Source organism: Entelurus aequoreus, linkage group LG09, assembly GCF_033978785.1.
Source record: "Entelurus aequoreus isolate RoL-2023_Sb linkage group LG09, RoL_Eaeq_v1.1, whole genome shotgun sequence".
NCBI lineage: Eukaryota > Metazoa > Chordata > Actinopteri > Syngnathiformes > Syngnathidae > Entelurus > Entelurus aequoreus.
The window spans coordinates 60593848-60605906 of NC_084739.1; the positions used below are offsets into that span (position 1 = coordinate 60593848).

The 12059-nt window shown below is 35.0% G+C and overlaps 1 protein-coding gene across 2 annotated transcripts in view; it reads left to right on the forward strand.

Annotated features, from left to right (window-relative positions):
- camkmt (calmodulin-lysine N-methyltransferase) overlaps nucleotides 1–12059 on the forward strand; it is a 483770-nt gene that overhangs the window by 307564 nt on the left and 164147 nt on the right. For both annotated transcript variants that reach the window (XR_009827287.1, XM_062059074.1), the window contains exon 9: nucleotides 8830–8893. Coding sequence is in view for 1 of the 2 variants with exons in the window: in XM_062059074.1 (XP_061915058.1) it covers nucleotides 8830–8893 (64 nt within the window). In the remaining variant the exon portion in view is untranslated. The remainder of the gene's footprint in view (nucleotides 1–8829; nucleotides 8894–12059) is intronic.

Consider the following 12059-nt stretch of genomic DNA (forward strand, 5'->3'; position numbering starts at 1 on the left):
TGCCAAAAGTATTTGGCCACCTGCCTTGACTCACATATGAACTTGAAGTGCCATCCCATTCCTAACCCATAGGGTTCAATATGATGTCGGTCCATCTTTTGCAGCTATTACAGCTTCAACTCTTCTGGGAAGGCTGTCCACAAGGTTGCGGAGTGTGTTTATAGGAATTTTCCACCATTCTTCCAAAAGCGCATTGGTGAGGTCACACACTGATGTTGGTCGAGAAGGCCTGGCTCTCAGTCTCCGTTCTAATTCATCCCAAAAGTGTTCTATCGGGTTCAGGTCAGGACTCTGTGCAGGCCAGTCAAGTTCATCCACACCAGACTCTGTCATCCATGTCTTTATGGACCTTGCTCTGTGCACTGGTGCACAGTCATGTTGTAAGAGGAAGGGGCCCGCTCCAAACTGTTCCCACAAGGTTGGGAGCATGGAATTGTCCAAAATGTTTTGGTATCCTGGAGCATTCAAAGTTCTTTTCACTGGAATTAAGGGGCCAAGCCCAACTCCTGAAAAACAACCCCACACCATAATTCCTCCTCCACCAAATTTAACACTCGGCACAATGCAGTCCGAAATGTAGCGTTCTCCTGGCAACGTCCAAACCCAGACTCGTCCATCAGATTGCCAGATGGAAAAGTGTGATTCATCACTCCAGGGAACGTGTCTCCACTGCTCTAGAGTCCAGTGGCGACGTGCTTTACACCACTGCATCCCACGCTTTGCATTGGACTTAGTGATGTATGGCTTAGATGCAGCTGCTCAGCCATTGAAACCCATTCCATGAAGTTCTCTGCGTACTGTACGTGGGCTAATTGGAAGGTCACATGAAGTTTGGAGCTCTGTAGCAACTGACTGTGCAGAAAGTCGGCAATATAGTGTATTCCCCCATGAGTAAAACAGGACGATAACGAATCCCAACAAATGCACGTTGACGAAAACAATGACAAAATTAAATAACAATTTAGTGGATGAATACAAACGAGACAAAAATAATTGACAGGGACGAAATCCAATTATATTTAATTTTGTCTTTAGGCAGGTGCTTTCAAATACCGCTGAACAGAGTAGGACAACCCACGCCAGTAGTAATTCATGATTTTAATAGACTTTATTTATCATGCCTCTATTCTTTTAACTAAATCTTAAAATACTACAGTACAAACTAATATTTACAATACAGTAAAACAGATAAAACACTAAGACTAAAACACTGCAGTGGAACATAAGGAACACAAGTTTATTATGCACACTCACTGTAGTTATACTAAATACAGAGTAAAACTCGTTTTTTCATATGACCATTTTAGTCATATATTATTCAACATTTGAAAACAATGCTCAATTTCAGCCAAAACAATAACACACAGTAAAATATTAAAATATTCATGCAGTGCAGGTCTTGTTGTGAATGTAGTTTTTGAGATGTTCTGCAATAACTCTAACAAAAGTGGTTTCAAGACATTTTCAAAGATGATCCGTTGTACTTTATATTTCAGTCGACTAAATTCACTGTAATTTTCGTCAACTAAAATGTTGAGGAATTTTGTCAACTAAAACTAGACTAAAACTAAATTAATTTAGTTGATTAAAATATGAATAAATCGAAAATACGTTTTCATCCAAAAACTATGACTAAAAATACATTAAAATGAACACTGGTACCGCATTGATAATTTATGACAGCGTACGTAACCACAAAACTGATGAATCTGACAAACATTAATCACATAACAATAAAATATGAATACATGTTTAATACAGAGGTGTCCAAAGTGCGGCCTGCTGCTAATTTTCAACGGCCCGTGGCGCCTTCTAAAAATACTATTCCTAAAAAACATTAAAGAGGGGAATAAAAAAAAGAAACAGGTGAAATGTACCAAGAGAAAAAGTTGCATAATAACACGAAGCTGCTTTTTTTTTTTTTTTTTTTTTAAAAACTGTCATTGCTCAAAAAATAATAATAAATCAAAATCAAAGTTTTTGTGAATTATTGGGCTCCAATTACATCACATCAAATATTCCACTTTGAAAAGTTTTTGGGGTAAAATATTGCATATTTTGTGTTTTTGCCATTAAAAACAAACTTTTCTATGACAGAAATTGCATAAAAAAAACAAACAAAAAAACATAAAGCAATAATCAAAAATTATAATCAACAGATTGGTCAGTAGTTGATATAGAGGTTTTAGGGTTGAAAGTAAAATGTATATAAAAAAAAAAAAGTATGACCTACATTACTGTGTTTTTAACAATTTTATGTGTGGGACCTTTTTGGATCCCTTAGAATTTTCTGTCATTCTGTCATTTCTCAAAAAATATTAATACATAAAAAACTATGTTTTTATGAATTATTGACCTATATACGAATCCAAATACTTCATATTTAATATTATATATATTATATTATATATATATATATATATATATATTTTTTAAACTTTTTATGCGACCCCTTTTACCGTATTGCATTTGCACTATCTTGTTTAGCACACTCATTGTTTATGTTCTTTGTTTGTTTTTGTTTTTTTTGTTTTGCTTAGTTTTTTTTTTGTTTTGTTTTGTTTGCTCCATGCTTTTTTAACCTGTAAAGCACTTTGGTTCAATCTAAAAAGTTGTTGAAAATGTGCTATATAAATAAAGTTGACTTGACTTGACTTGACTATACAGTATATATATATATTAGAGATGTCCGATAATGGCTTTTTTGCTAAAATCAGATATTCCTGATATTGTCCAACTCTTAATTACTGATACCGATATCAACGGATACGATACATACTGTCGTAGAATTAACACATTATTATGCCTAATTTTGTTGTGATGCCCCACTGGATGCTTTAAACAATGTAACAAGGTTTTCCAAAATAAATCAACTCAAGTTATGGAAAAAATGCCAACATGGCACTGCCATATTTATTATTGAAGTCACAAAGTGCATTATTTTTTTAAACATGCCTCAAAACAACAGCTTGGAATTTAGGACATGCTCTCCCTGAGCGAGCATGAGAAGGTTGAGGTGGGCGGGGTTTTGTGTAGGGGTAGCTGGGGGGGGGTGGGGGGGGTATATTGTAGTGTCCCGGAAGAGTTAGTGCTGCAAGGGGTGCTGGGTATTTGTTCTGTTGTGGTTATGTTGTGTTACAGTGCGGATGTTCTCCCGAAATGTGTTTGTCATTCTTGTTTGGTGTGGGTTCACAGTGTGGCGCATATTTGTAACAGTGTTAAAGTTGTCTATACGGTCACCCTCAGTGTGACCTGTATGGCTATTGACCAAGTAAGCATGGCATTCACTTGTGTGTGTGAACAGCCTTAGATATTATGTGACTGGGCTGGCACGCAAAGGCAGTGCCTTTAAGGTTTATTGGCGCTGTGTACTTCTCCCTACGTCCGTGTACACAGCGGCGTTTTAAAAAGTAATACATTTTACTTTTTGAAACCGATACCGATAATTTTTAAACCGATGCCGATAAATTCCGATATTACGTTTTAAAGCATTTATCGGCCGATAATATCGGCAGTCCGATATTATCGGACATCTCTAATATATATATATTTATATATATATACTACACTTGTTTTTATTTAATTTTATGACTGAGATCCTCCCTTGAGGGGAGCCCTAAAGTAAAAAAAATATATTGTATTGGTTTCAAAAATGAAAACTATGAGAATGGCCCCAGTATGCTAAAGCTGCCCTGATGATGTCATTTCCACTGTCTCGCCCGGTTTTGTGACATTTATAGCGGAGAGGGCGGCTTCGCACACACGGCCCCGGTCGTGAACTTTGACCTTGACCGCGAGGGGCTCGGCTGCTGTCCTGGGTGGGAGGGGTCAGCGCCACACAATAGGCAGCCAGGGCTGACCTGAGAGTCAGTGAATGCAACACGGACGCGACTAACACCTCCCATCGTGTCAGAGTGACGACCCTTCCTAATTACAATAGCAAACTTCATTTTCTAACAATGCACTTTGCTTTACTTTTCATGATTGTGTTTATTTTTGAAAGCGCTAATAACCACAATGACTCAGTTTGTCTGTTGCCCTCCCGCTGACACCCTGTCCTTCCCGTGCACCCAGTGTGTGTGTGTGTCAGTGTGTGTTGCGTGCCATCAACCAGCTCGCTTCCTTGTTGTTCCTTGCCGCTTACTCTTCCTGCGAGTGGATACGCGTGGCGAAGAAAACCCAAACACAAACTTCTCACCTTTCAAGCCAAATAAACCTCGGGCCCCCGACAAGAATAATAAACTCTGCTCTCACGTGCGCACATCCTGGTCTCACCGAAGAGCTCCTGTCCACGGGGGTAGTATGTTTTGAACCGAGATATGCATCAAGAACACAAATGCATGATATTTGACACAATGGAGCAGCATTTCAACAAAAGGTTGGAGTGAGACAGATTGCAGCTGCAAGGCACAGTTGGATGTGGAGGATTATTGTTCAATCTGTATTGTTGCATTTTAGTCAAATTACTCAGATGGTGTAATAAGCACGCACACACACATAAACACACACACACACACACAATTGTATACTATACTTTTCTGCATGTAATGTTAGGCAAGTGTGTTAAGTAAAGTTTTGTTTTAAATTTAGATTGATTTATATAGTAATTATTTTATTATAAATATATTTATGTTGTATAAATTTAAATTGTATCTGTGGGCTGACTATTACCCTGATTATTCTATTTTATTGTATTATTTATTACATATATATATATATATATATATATATATATATATATATATATATATATATATATATATATATATATATATATATATATATATATATATTTTTTTTTTTTTAATATATATATATTAGTATATTGTATTGTAGTATTTTATTGAAAAATTTAAAAAACATGTCAGACATCTGATCCATGTTAAATAATTTAATGTTTAAATAATTTATGATTAATAGTATTTTTTACTTAAGTGCGTGTGTGGGTGTGTGTGTGTGTGCGTGTGTGTGTGTGTGTGTGTGTGTATATATAATAAAGTATGTATATGCACTTATGTATATATATATATATATATATATATATATATATATATATATATATATATATATATATATATATATATATATATATATATATATATGTTAGTATATATGTATATATATATATATATATATATATATATATATATATATATATATATATATATATATATATATATATGTATGTGTGTATAAATATATACACTACCGTTCAAAAGTTTGGGGTCACATTAACATGTCCTTACTTTTGAAGGAAAAGTACTGTACTGTTCAATGAAGATAACTTTAAACTAGTCTTAACTTTAAAGAAATACACTCTATACATTGCTAATGTGGTAAATGACTATTCTAGCTGCAAATGTCTGGTTTTTGGTGCAATATCTACATAGGTGTATAGAGGCCCATTTACTGCAACTATCACTCCAGTGTTCTAATGGTACAATGTGTTTGCTCATTGGCTCAGAAGGCTAATTGATGATTAGAAAACCCTTGTGCAATCATGTTCACACATCTGAAAACAGTTTAGCTCATTACAGAAGCTACAAAACTGACCTTCCTTTGAGCAGATTGAGTTTCTGGAGCATCACATAAATGCGAATATACAAAATAGACATTGACAAGATAAAAAAAAAAAAAACATATTTCTGTGAATCTCGTGTAAAATATATACAACACAAGGTGGCAAGAAATATTTAAATAATGAATTAAACAAAATATACCATATTGTCTACTGCTCGCCAGTGTTACTATATCTATGTGGAAAGAACTACACTTATTTCACTAATAGAATAATACATAATGTTGGATATCGAGAAACATACACACCCTTTATTTATTGAATCAAATATATTGAAATTAAATGATTTAGTGCATCTGCAAAAAGCTGAAATTATGCACAAAGAAAACTACAACTATAACAATTCTTCTTAACAAAAGAGGAGAACTATAACCTTAAAGAACCTTTAGTATATCAGTATGTGGAACTAAATTATGAAATGGATTAAGCAAAGAAGTCAAACAAAGTACTAACATGATCCAGTTTAAGAAAGTATTCAAAGTCAAAGTGTTTCAAATGTGCAACTCCAATAAACATCTTAAACCTTACTGAAAAATGAGATCATCTTATTCGTCGCATTATTTCAGTCATTAACTATTTATTCATTAGAACTTTATATTTGTATTCCTTCAATTAACAGAGGGTTAGTCTTAAACTGGATAAAAAGTTATCTAACGAACAGGAAACAATACGTGAAGCTAGGCGAACACACATCTACAATGCTAAATATATCCTGTGGTGTACCTCAGGGATCAATACTAGGACCTAAATTATTCAATCTCTATATAAATGACATTTGTAAAGTTACAAAAGATTTAAAGTTAGTATTATTTGCGGATGATACAACAGCGTTTTGTTCAGGAGAGAACACACAGGAGATAATACAAATAATAACAGAAGAAATTAACAAATTAAAAAGATGGTTTGACAAAAACATATGAATCTCAGTAAAACTAAAATAATGCTATTTGGTAACAGTAGAGGAGAAAGTCAAACACAAATACAAATAGACGGAATAGAAATTGAAAGAGTAAATTAAACCAAATTTCTAGGTATAATGATTGATGATAAATTAAACTGGAAATCTCACGTAAAAAATATACAACATAAAGTTGCAAGAAACACGTCAATAATGAATAAAGCAAAACATGTTCTAGACCAAAAACCCCTTCATATTCTCTACTGTTCACTAGTGTTACCATATCTGAGCTACTGTGTAGAAATATGGGGAAATAATTACAAAAGTACACTTCATTCATTAACGGTGTTACAAAATGATCAGTTAGAATAATACATCATGTTGGATATAGAGAACATACAAACCTTTTATTTATTGAATCAAAAATACTGAAATTCCACGACATAGTGAATTTGCAAACAGCTAAAATTATGCACAAAGCAAACTACAATCTGCTACCCAAGAATATGCAACAATTCTTCTCAAAAAAAGAGAAGAAATATAATCTTAGAGAAAAACGTAATTTAAAACACTTGTTTGCACGTACAACACTTAAGACCTTCAGTATATCAATATGTGGAATTAAATTATGGAATGGATTAAGCAAAGCAATCAAACAATGTACTAATATGATCCACTTCAAGAAACTCTTCAAACTTAAAGTGTTTACAAAGTACAAAGAAGAAGAACTATGATAAACATTCTCAATTTATTTCATCCATCCATTCATTCATTCTTAAAGTAATCTTACTTATCTTATCATATGAAATATGACTTACTTCAATAATTATTATTATTACATTTTTACTATTACTTATTTATTTTTATTGTGATTACTCATGGAGTTTATTGTGAATAAATTGTGAACAGGAAGTGAACAAAAAGTTTTAGCAACTGTTATGTAAAGAAAAGGGGTAGGATTAAATAAGCTCTGCTTCTTCCTACTCCTTTTCGAACATGTTGAAAAGAGAAACTGGTAATTGTGATGTATCATGTTGTATGCTTGCATGTTCAAAATAAACTCAAACTCAAACTCAAACAAATGTGTTAGAAATTGCTCTGAAATGAAAAAGGGGTAGGATTAAATCCGCTCGGCATCTTCCTGCTCCTTTTCGGACATGTAATGAGAACCCGGGAAATATGTGATTTACCATATTGTAGTTGCATTCAATAAAATCAACTGAGTAAATCAGTGTATTTATGAAAATGAAATGTACTTTTCAATAGAGTGGACTATTGAGACCCAACAAATCATTCATAAAAAGTACAGTTAATGTAGAGATGTCCGATATTATCGGCCGATAAATGCTTTATAATGTAATATCGGAAATTATCAGTATCGGTTTCAAAAAGTAAAATTTATGACTTTTTAAAACGCAGCTGTACGGAGTGGTACACGGACGTAGGGAGAAGTACAGAGCGCCAATAAACCTTAAAGGCACTGCCTTTGCGTGCCGGCCCAATCACATAATATCTACGGATTTTCACATGGAATGCCAGCCATACTTGGTCAACAGCCATACAGGTCACACTGAGGGTAGCCGTATAAACAACTTTAACACTGTTACAAATATGCGCCACACTGTGAACCCACACTAAACAAGAATGACAAACACATTTCGGGAGAACATCCGCAACGTAACACAACATAAACACAACAGAACAAATACCCAGAACCCCTTGCGGCACTAACTCTTCCGGGACGCTACAATATTGTTACATTGTTTAATGCATCCATCACAACAAAATTAGGCATAATAATGTGTTACTTCCACGACTGTATATATCGGTATCGGTTGATTTTGGAATCGGTAATTAAGAGTTGGTCAGTATCGAACTATCGGCAAAAAAGCCATTATCGGACATCTCTAATTTAATGCAATACGATTAAATGTACTTGTTTTTATCGTATTGCATTTGTTTTTTTTGTTTTTAGCTTTCTTTGTCGATTGGCTGGGAGAGGTCACGTGACTCCACTGCCTTCATATATCGATCTGCTTGAACTTGAATTGAAGTTCCCACACATGTTTCCTTCCAGCCTGGCTCTTGTGTGAGCGTGTATATGTATGCGCACGTTCTCCCACCTGCTCTTCATTCGTCCGCGATAGCGCGCCGATTCCAATACGCTTCGGAAATCGCAAACAAAAAAGCAGAGCATCTCACTGATGCAAATTGTTTTTTTTTGTGTTTTTATTTTTCCGCTCGCTCGGATTTCTTCGCGGACGAAATAGGAATAAACAAACTGCTGCTTTTTATCTGCGGCTGCCATCACGACAATGCGTGCTAACCTCTCGCCTGTCTCTTTTTTTTGCAGTTTGTTTCTCGACCAGTACAGAAGCAGCCTGGTTGATGCTATAAGGAGATTACTGCAGCCCGACGTAAGTGTGTATATGTGTGTGTACTGTACATATCTCTGCTTATCCCCCCCCCTCGCCCCCATTCCTCCTCCTTTCAATCATAATTAGGCCTCAGTCAAAACCCTATAAGCATTAATAGTGTAACAGGATTAATATCATGTAATGCTTTAATGCTTATGCATGGCTCTGATCTCCATGGCGCTCCCTCCTGGCCTCCCCTTCATCATAAATCCCAGGCAACGTCTCCCTTTTGGCCTCCCGATAAGACCCCCTGCTGTGACAGTCAAAGCTGAGGGGGGAATAAAAGCAAAAAAAAAAAAAGGCCGGAAGAGATAGGGTTGAGATTTGTGTTCTTCTGAAGAAGGCGTTTTAAGTACAGAGGCCAGGCTGCGAGAGGGAGAGTTGTTGGGAAGGAGATGAAAAAAAATAATAAAAAAACGCCACTGATGGAAGGAGGAGAACTTTGCTCTTGATGGCCAAGAAGAAATGCTTTATTGAAGTGTTTGCGGGGCCATGGAAATGCTTCAGTGTTTTGTTTATGCACCAAAAATGCAACATTGCAGCCATGTCGGTTCCATCGGATCATAATGCATTTGCCCTAAGGCGGGGGTGTCAAAGTCGTTTTCACTGAGGGCCACATCGCGGTTATGTTTGGCCCCAGAGGGCCGCTTCTAACAGTAAATACTATTATTACACAATTTTGTTAAGCATTTTGTTAGTTGATTTTTTTAAAAACTAAAATGTAAAAAAAAATGTGGTAAGTTGCAATAATGTCCCCTCAAAATATAATGTGTATTACTTTTTATGGTTAAAAAAACGGCAGCTCAGTTGCCAGAATTTTACTGTATTTTTTATTTTTTATTTTTTTTACTGTTAATAAAAAAACTAAAATTTGACAGTAAAAATTTGGCACCTGAGCTGCCATTTTTTTTTTTTTTACCGCAAATCAAAAACTGTAGATTTTTTTATGTATTACTGTAAATGCCAAAACGGCACCACAGTTTATTACAGTAAAAAAAGTACTGTTTTTTTTTCATTTAGAGAAAAATGCTGTAAAAAACACAGTAAATTTCAGAATTTTACCAATCTATTGCTACTTTTGCATTGCACAAATTGATGGATAACTTGCTTTGAAATCATTATTATTAGTATTAATTTCTATTTGATAATATATTTTTGCATAATTAGACAATATTTAGGTTAACATAATTTGCAATTACATGGAGTACATATATTTTTTTTCTACCAAAATACAAAGAAAGAATACATTTAGTAAGAAAAGTTGCAGTACTTTATTGATACATATAATTTCCAGGCTTTCGAGGGCCAAATAAAATGATGGCCCCCGGGCCTTGAGTTTGACACCTGTGCCCTAAAGCAAGGGTGTCAAACGTACCAGGCCTGCAAACAGGTTTTATCCGGCCCGCGGGATGTGTTTGCTAAGTATAAAAATGTACCTGCAATTTTTGAATGAAAGAAACTGCTGCTCTTAATGTGTCCACTAGATGTCGCAATAGCAATTCTTTGTATTTTTGTAGATGATGCTACATATGTACGAAATAAACCAAATGTTAGTACATCAGTCGAGAAAAATCATCAAACTACATAAATAACATACTGTAATTTGATTTTGATATATCTTTTTTTTATCTTGATAGATTGAAAATTAACACAAATGAGCCGACTGATGAACATTATCACATCATTTATTCAGAAAATATAAATAACGACAAATAAATATGGAATACTATTAACTGCAACATGTAAGTGTAAAAAAAAACAACAACAACATTATGATTTGTACAATTTTGGAAAGTGCTTGTTCTATTTTTAAACAAAGAAAACAATCTGAAGTTGTCTTTATTTTATACTTCCGCTGGCGGGCTGCGCACACGAATGTTGTAGCTCACCCAAAAGCTGATGAAAAAGTGTCATTCAGGTCACATTGCGTTTAGACCACGGGTGTCAAACGTATGGCCCCAGGGCCGGATCAGGCCCGCGAACAGATTTTATCCGGCCCGCGGGATGAGTTTGCTAAGTACAAAAATGTACCTGAAATTTTTGAATGAAAGAAACTGCTGTTCTAAATGTGTCCACTAGATGTCGCAAAAGCAATTATTTGTATCTTTGTAGATGATGCTACATATGTACAAACATTTTTAATAAACCACATGATGTTAGTGCACCAGTCGAGGAAAATGAGCAAACTACATAAATAACATCCTGTAATTTAATTTTGATATTGTTTTTTTTATCTTGATAGATTGAAAATTAACACCAATGAGTTGCATTCTGCTTTTGCTTTTTACTGGTTAGCTTAGCAGATAGCTAACATGATATGATCCTTGATGAAAAAAGAGACCCAAGTGTCTGGAGTGTAGTTTAGGCCTTTTTAGTGAAGAATCAATTTTGTAAAACTGTGAACAAAAACACATAAACAAACATTTTACATTCCGCATATATCTACATACAACATACATTTGTACATAGGTATACAAACCAATATAGAAGTCTGTTATGTGACCTATTTAGCATCCAAACCAACAAAATGCTGCCGGTAATTAGCTTTCAACAATAGGCACACATATCTTACTAAAGCAGTCTTAAACTGAAAATGCAAAAATAATGTGTCACAATATACATATGGAATGTGGGAGTATAGCATACTCCCTTTTTACCTTATCAGAATTAGAAAAATGAGGCTGTATTCCTTTCTGGGCAGGGTGGGGGCTGTTTTCGTATTCAATAAGTTGTCTCTTCCCGTTTGATTTTCAAACTGCTTCTAGATGCCGCTATTAACGGACTGTAGGACTGGTCTCCTAAAGCTTTAGTAAAACTTGATAATATTCCTATTCTGTCTTGATGGTCCTTCTTACTCTGCATATATGTCATCTGAAAGAATTTGGGATTGACCAGTGACTTTTATTCCCTAAAAGGAAGACTGGTCAGACGCAACACCAGCTAAAACACCTGGCGAGCAAGCAAGCAGGTGTATTATTGGCGTACTGCCCCCTGGTAATGTTGCAATTTTCCATGGCAGCAAAGCAAGCATTCCTGATAGAAAGCGCATAAAAGCAAGGCTCCACCTTCCAAAAATGCGCTAGCTCAATGCTAATTGACACTAGATATGCCATGTACATGCTACTGATTAGCATTAGCAAATGCTTTCAACATCTCCTAATTTGGT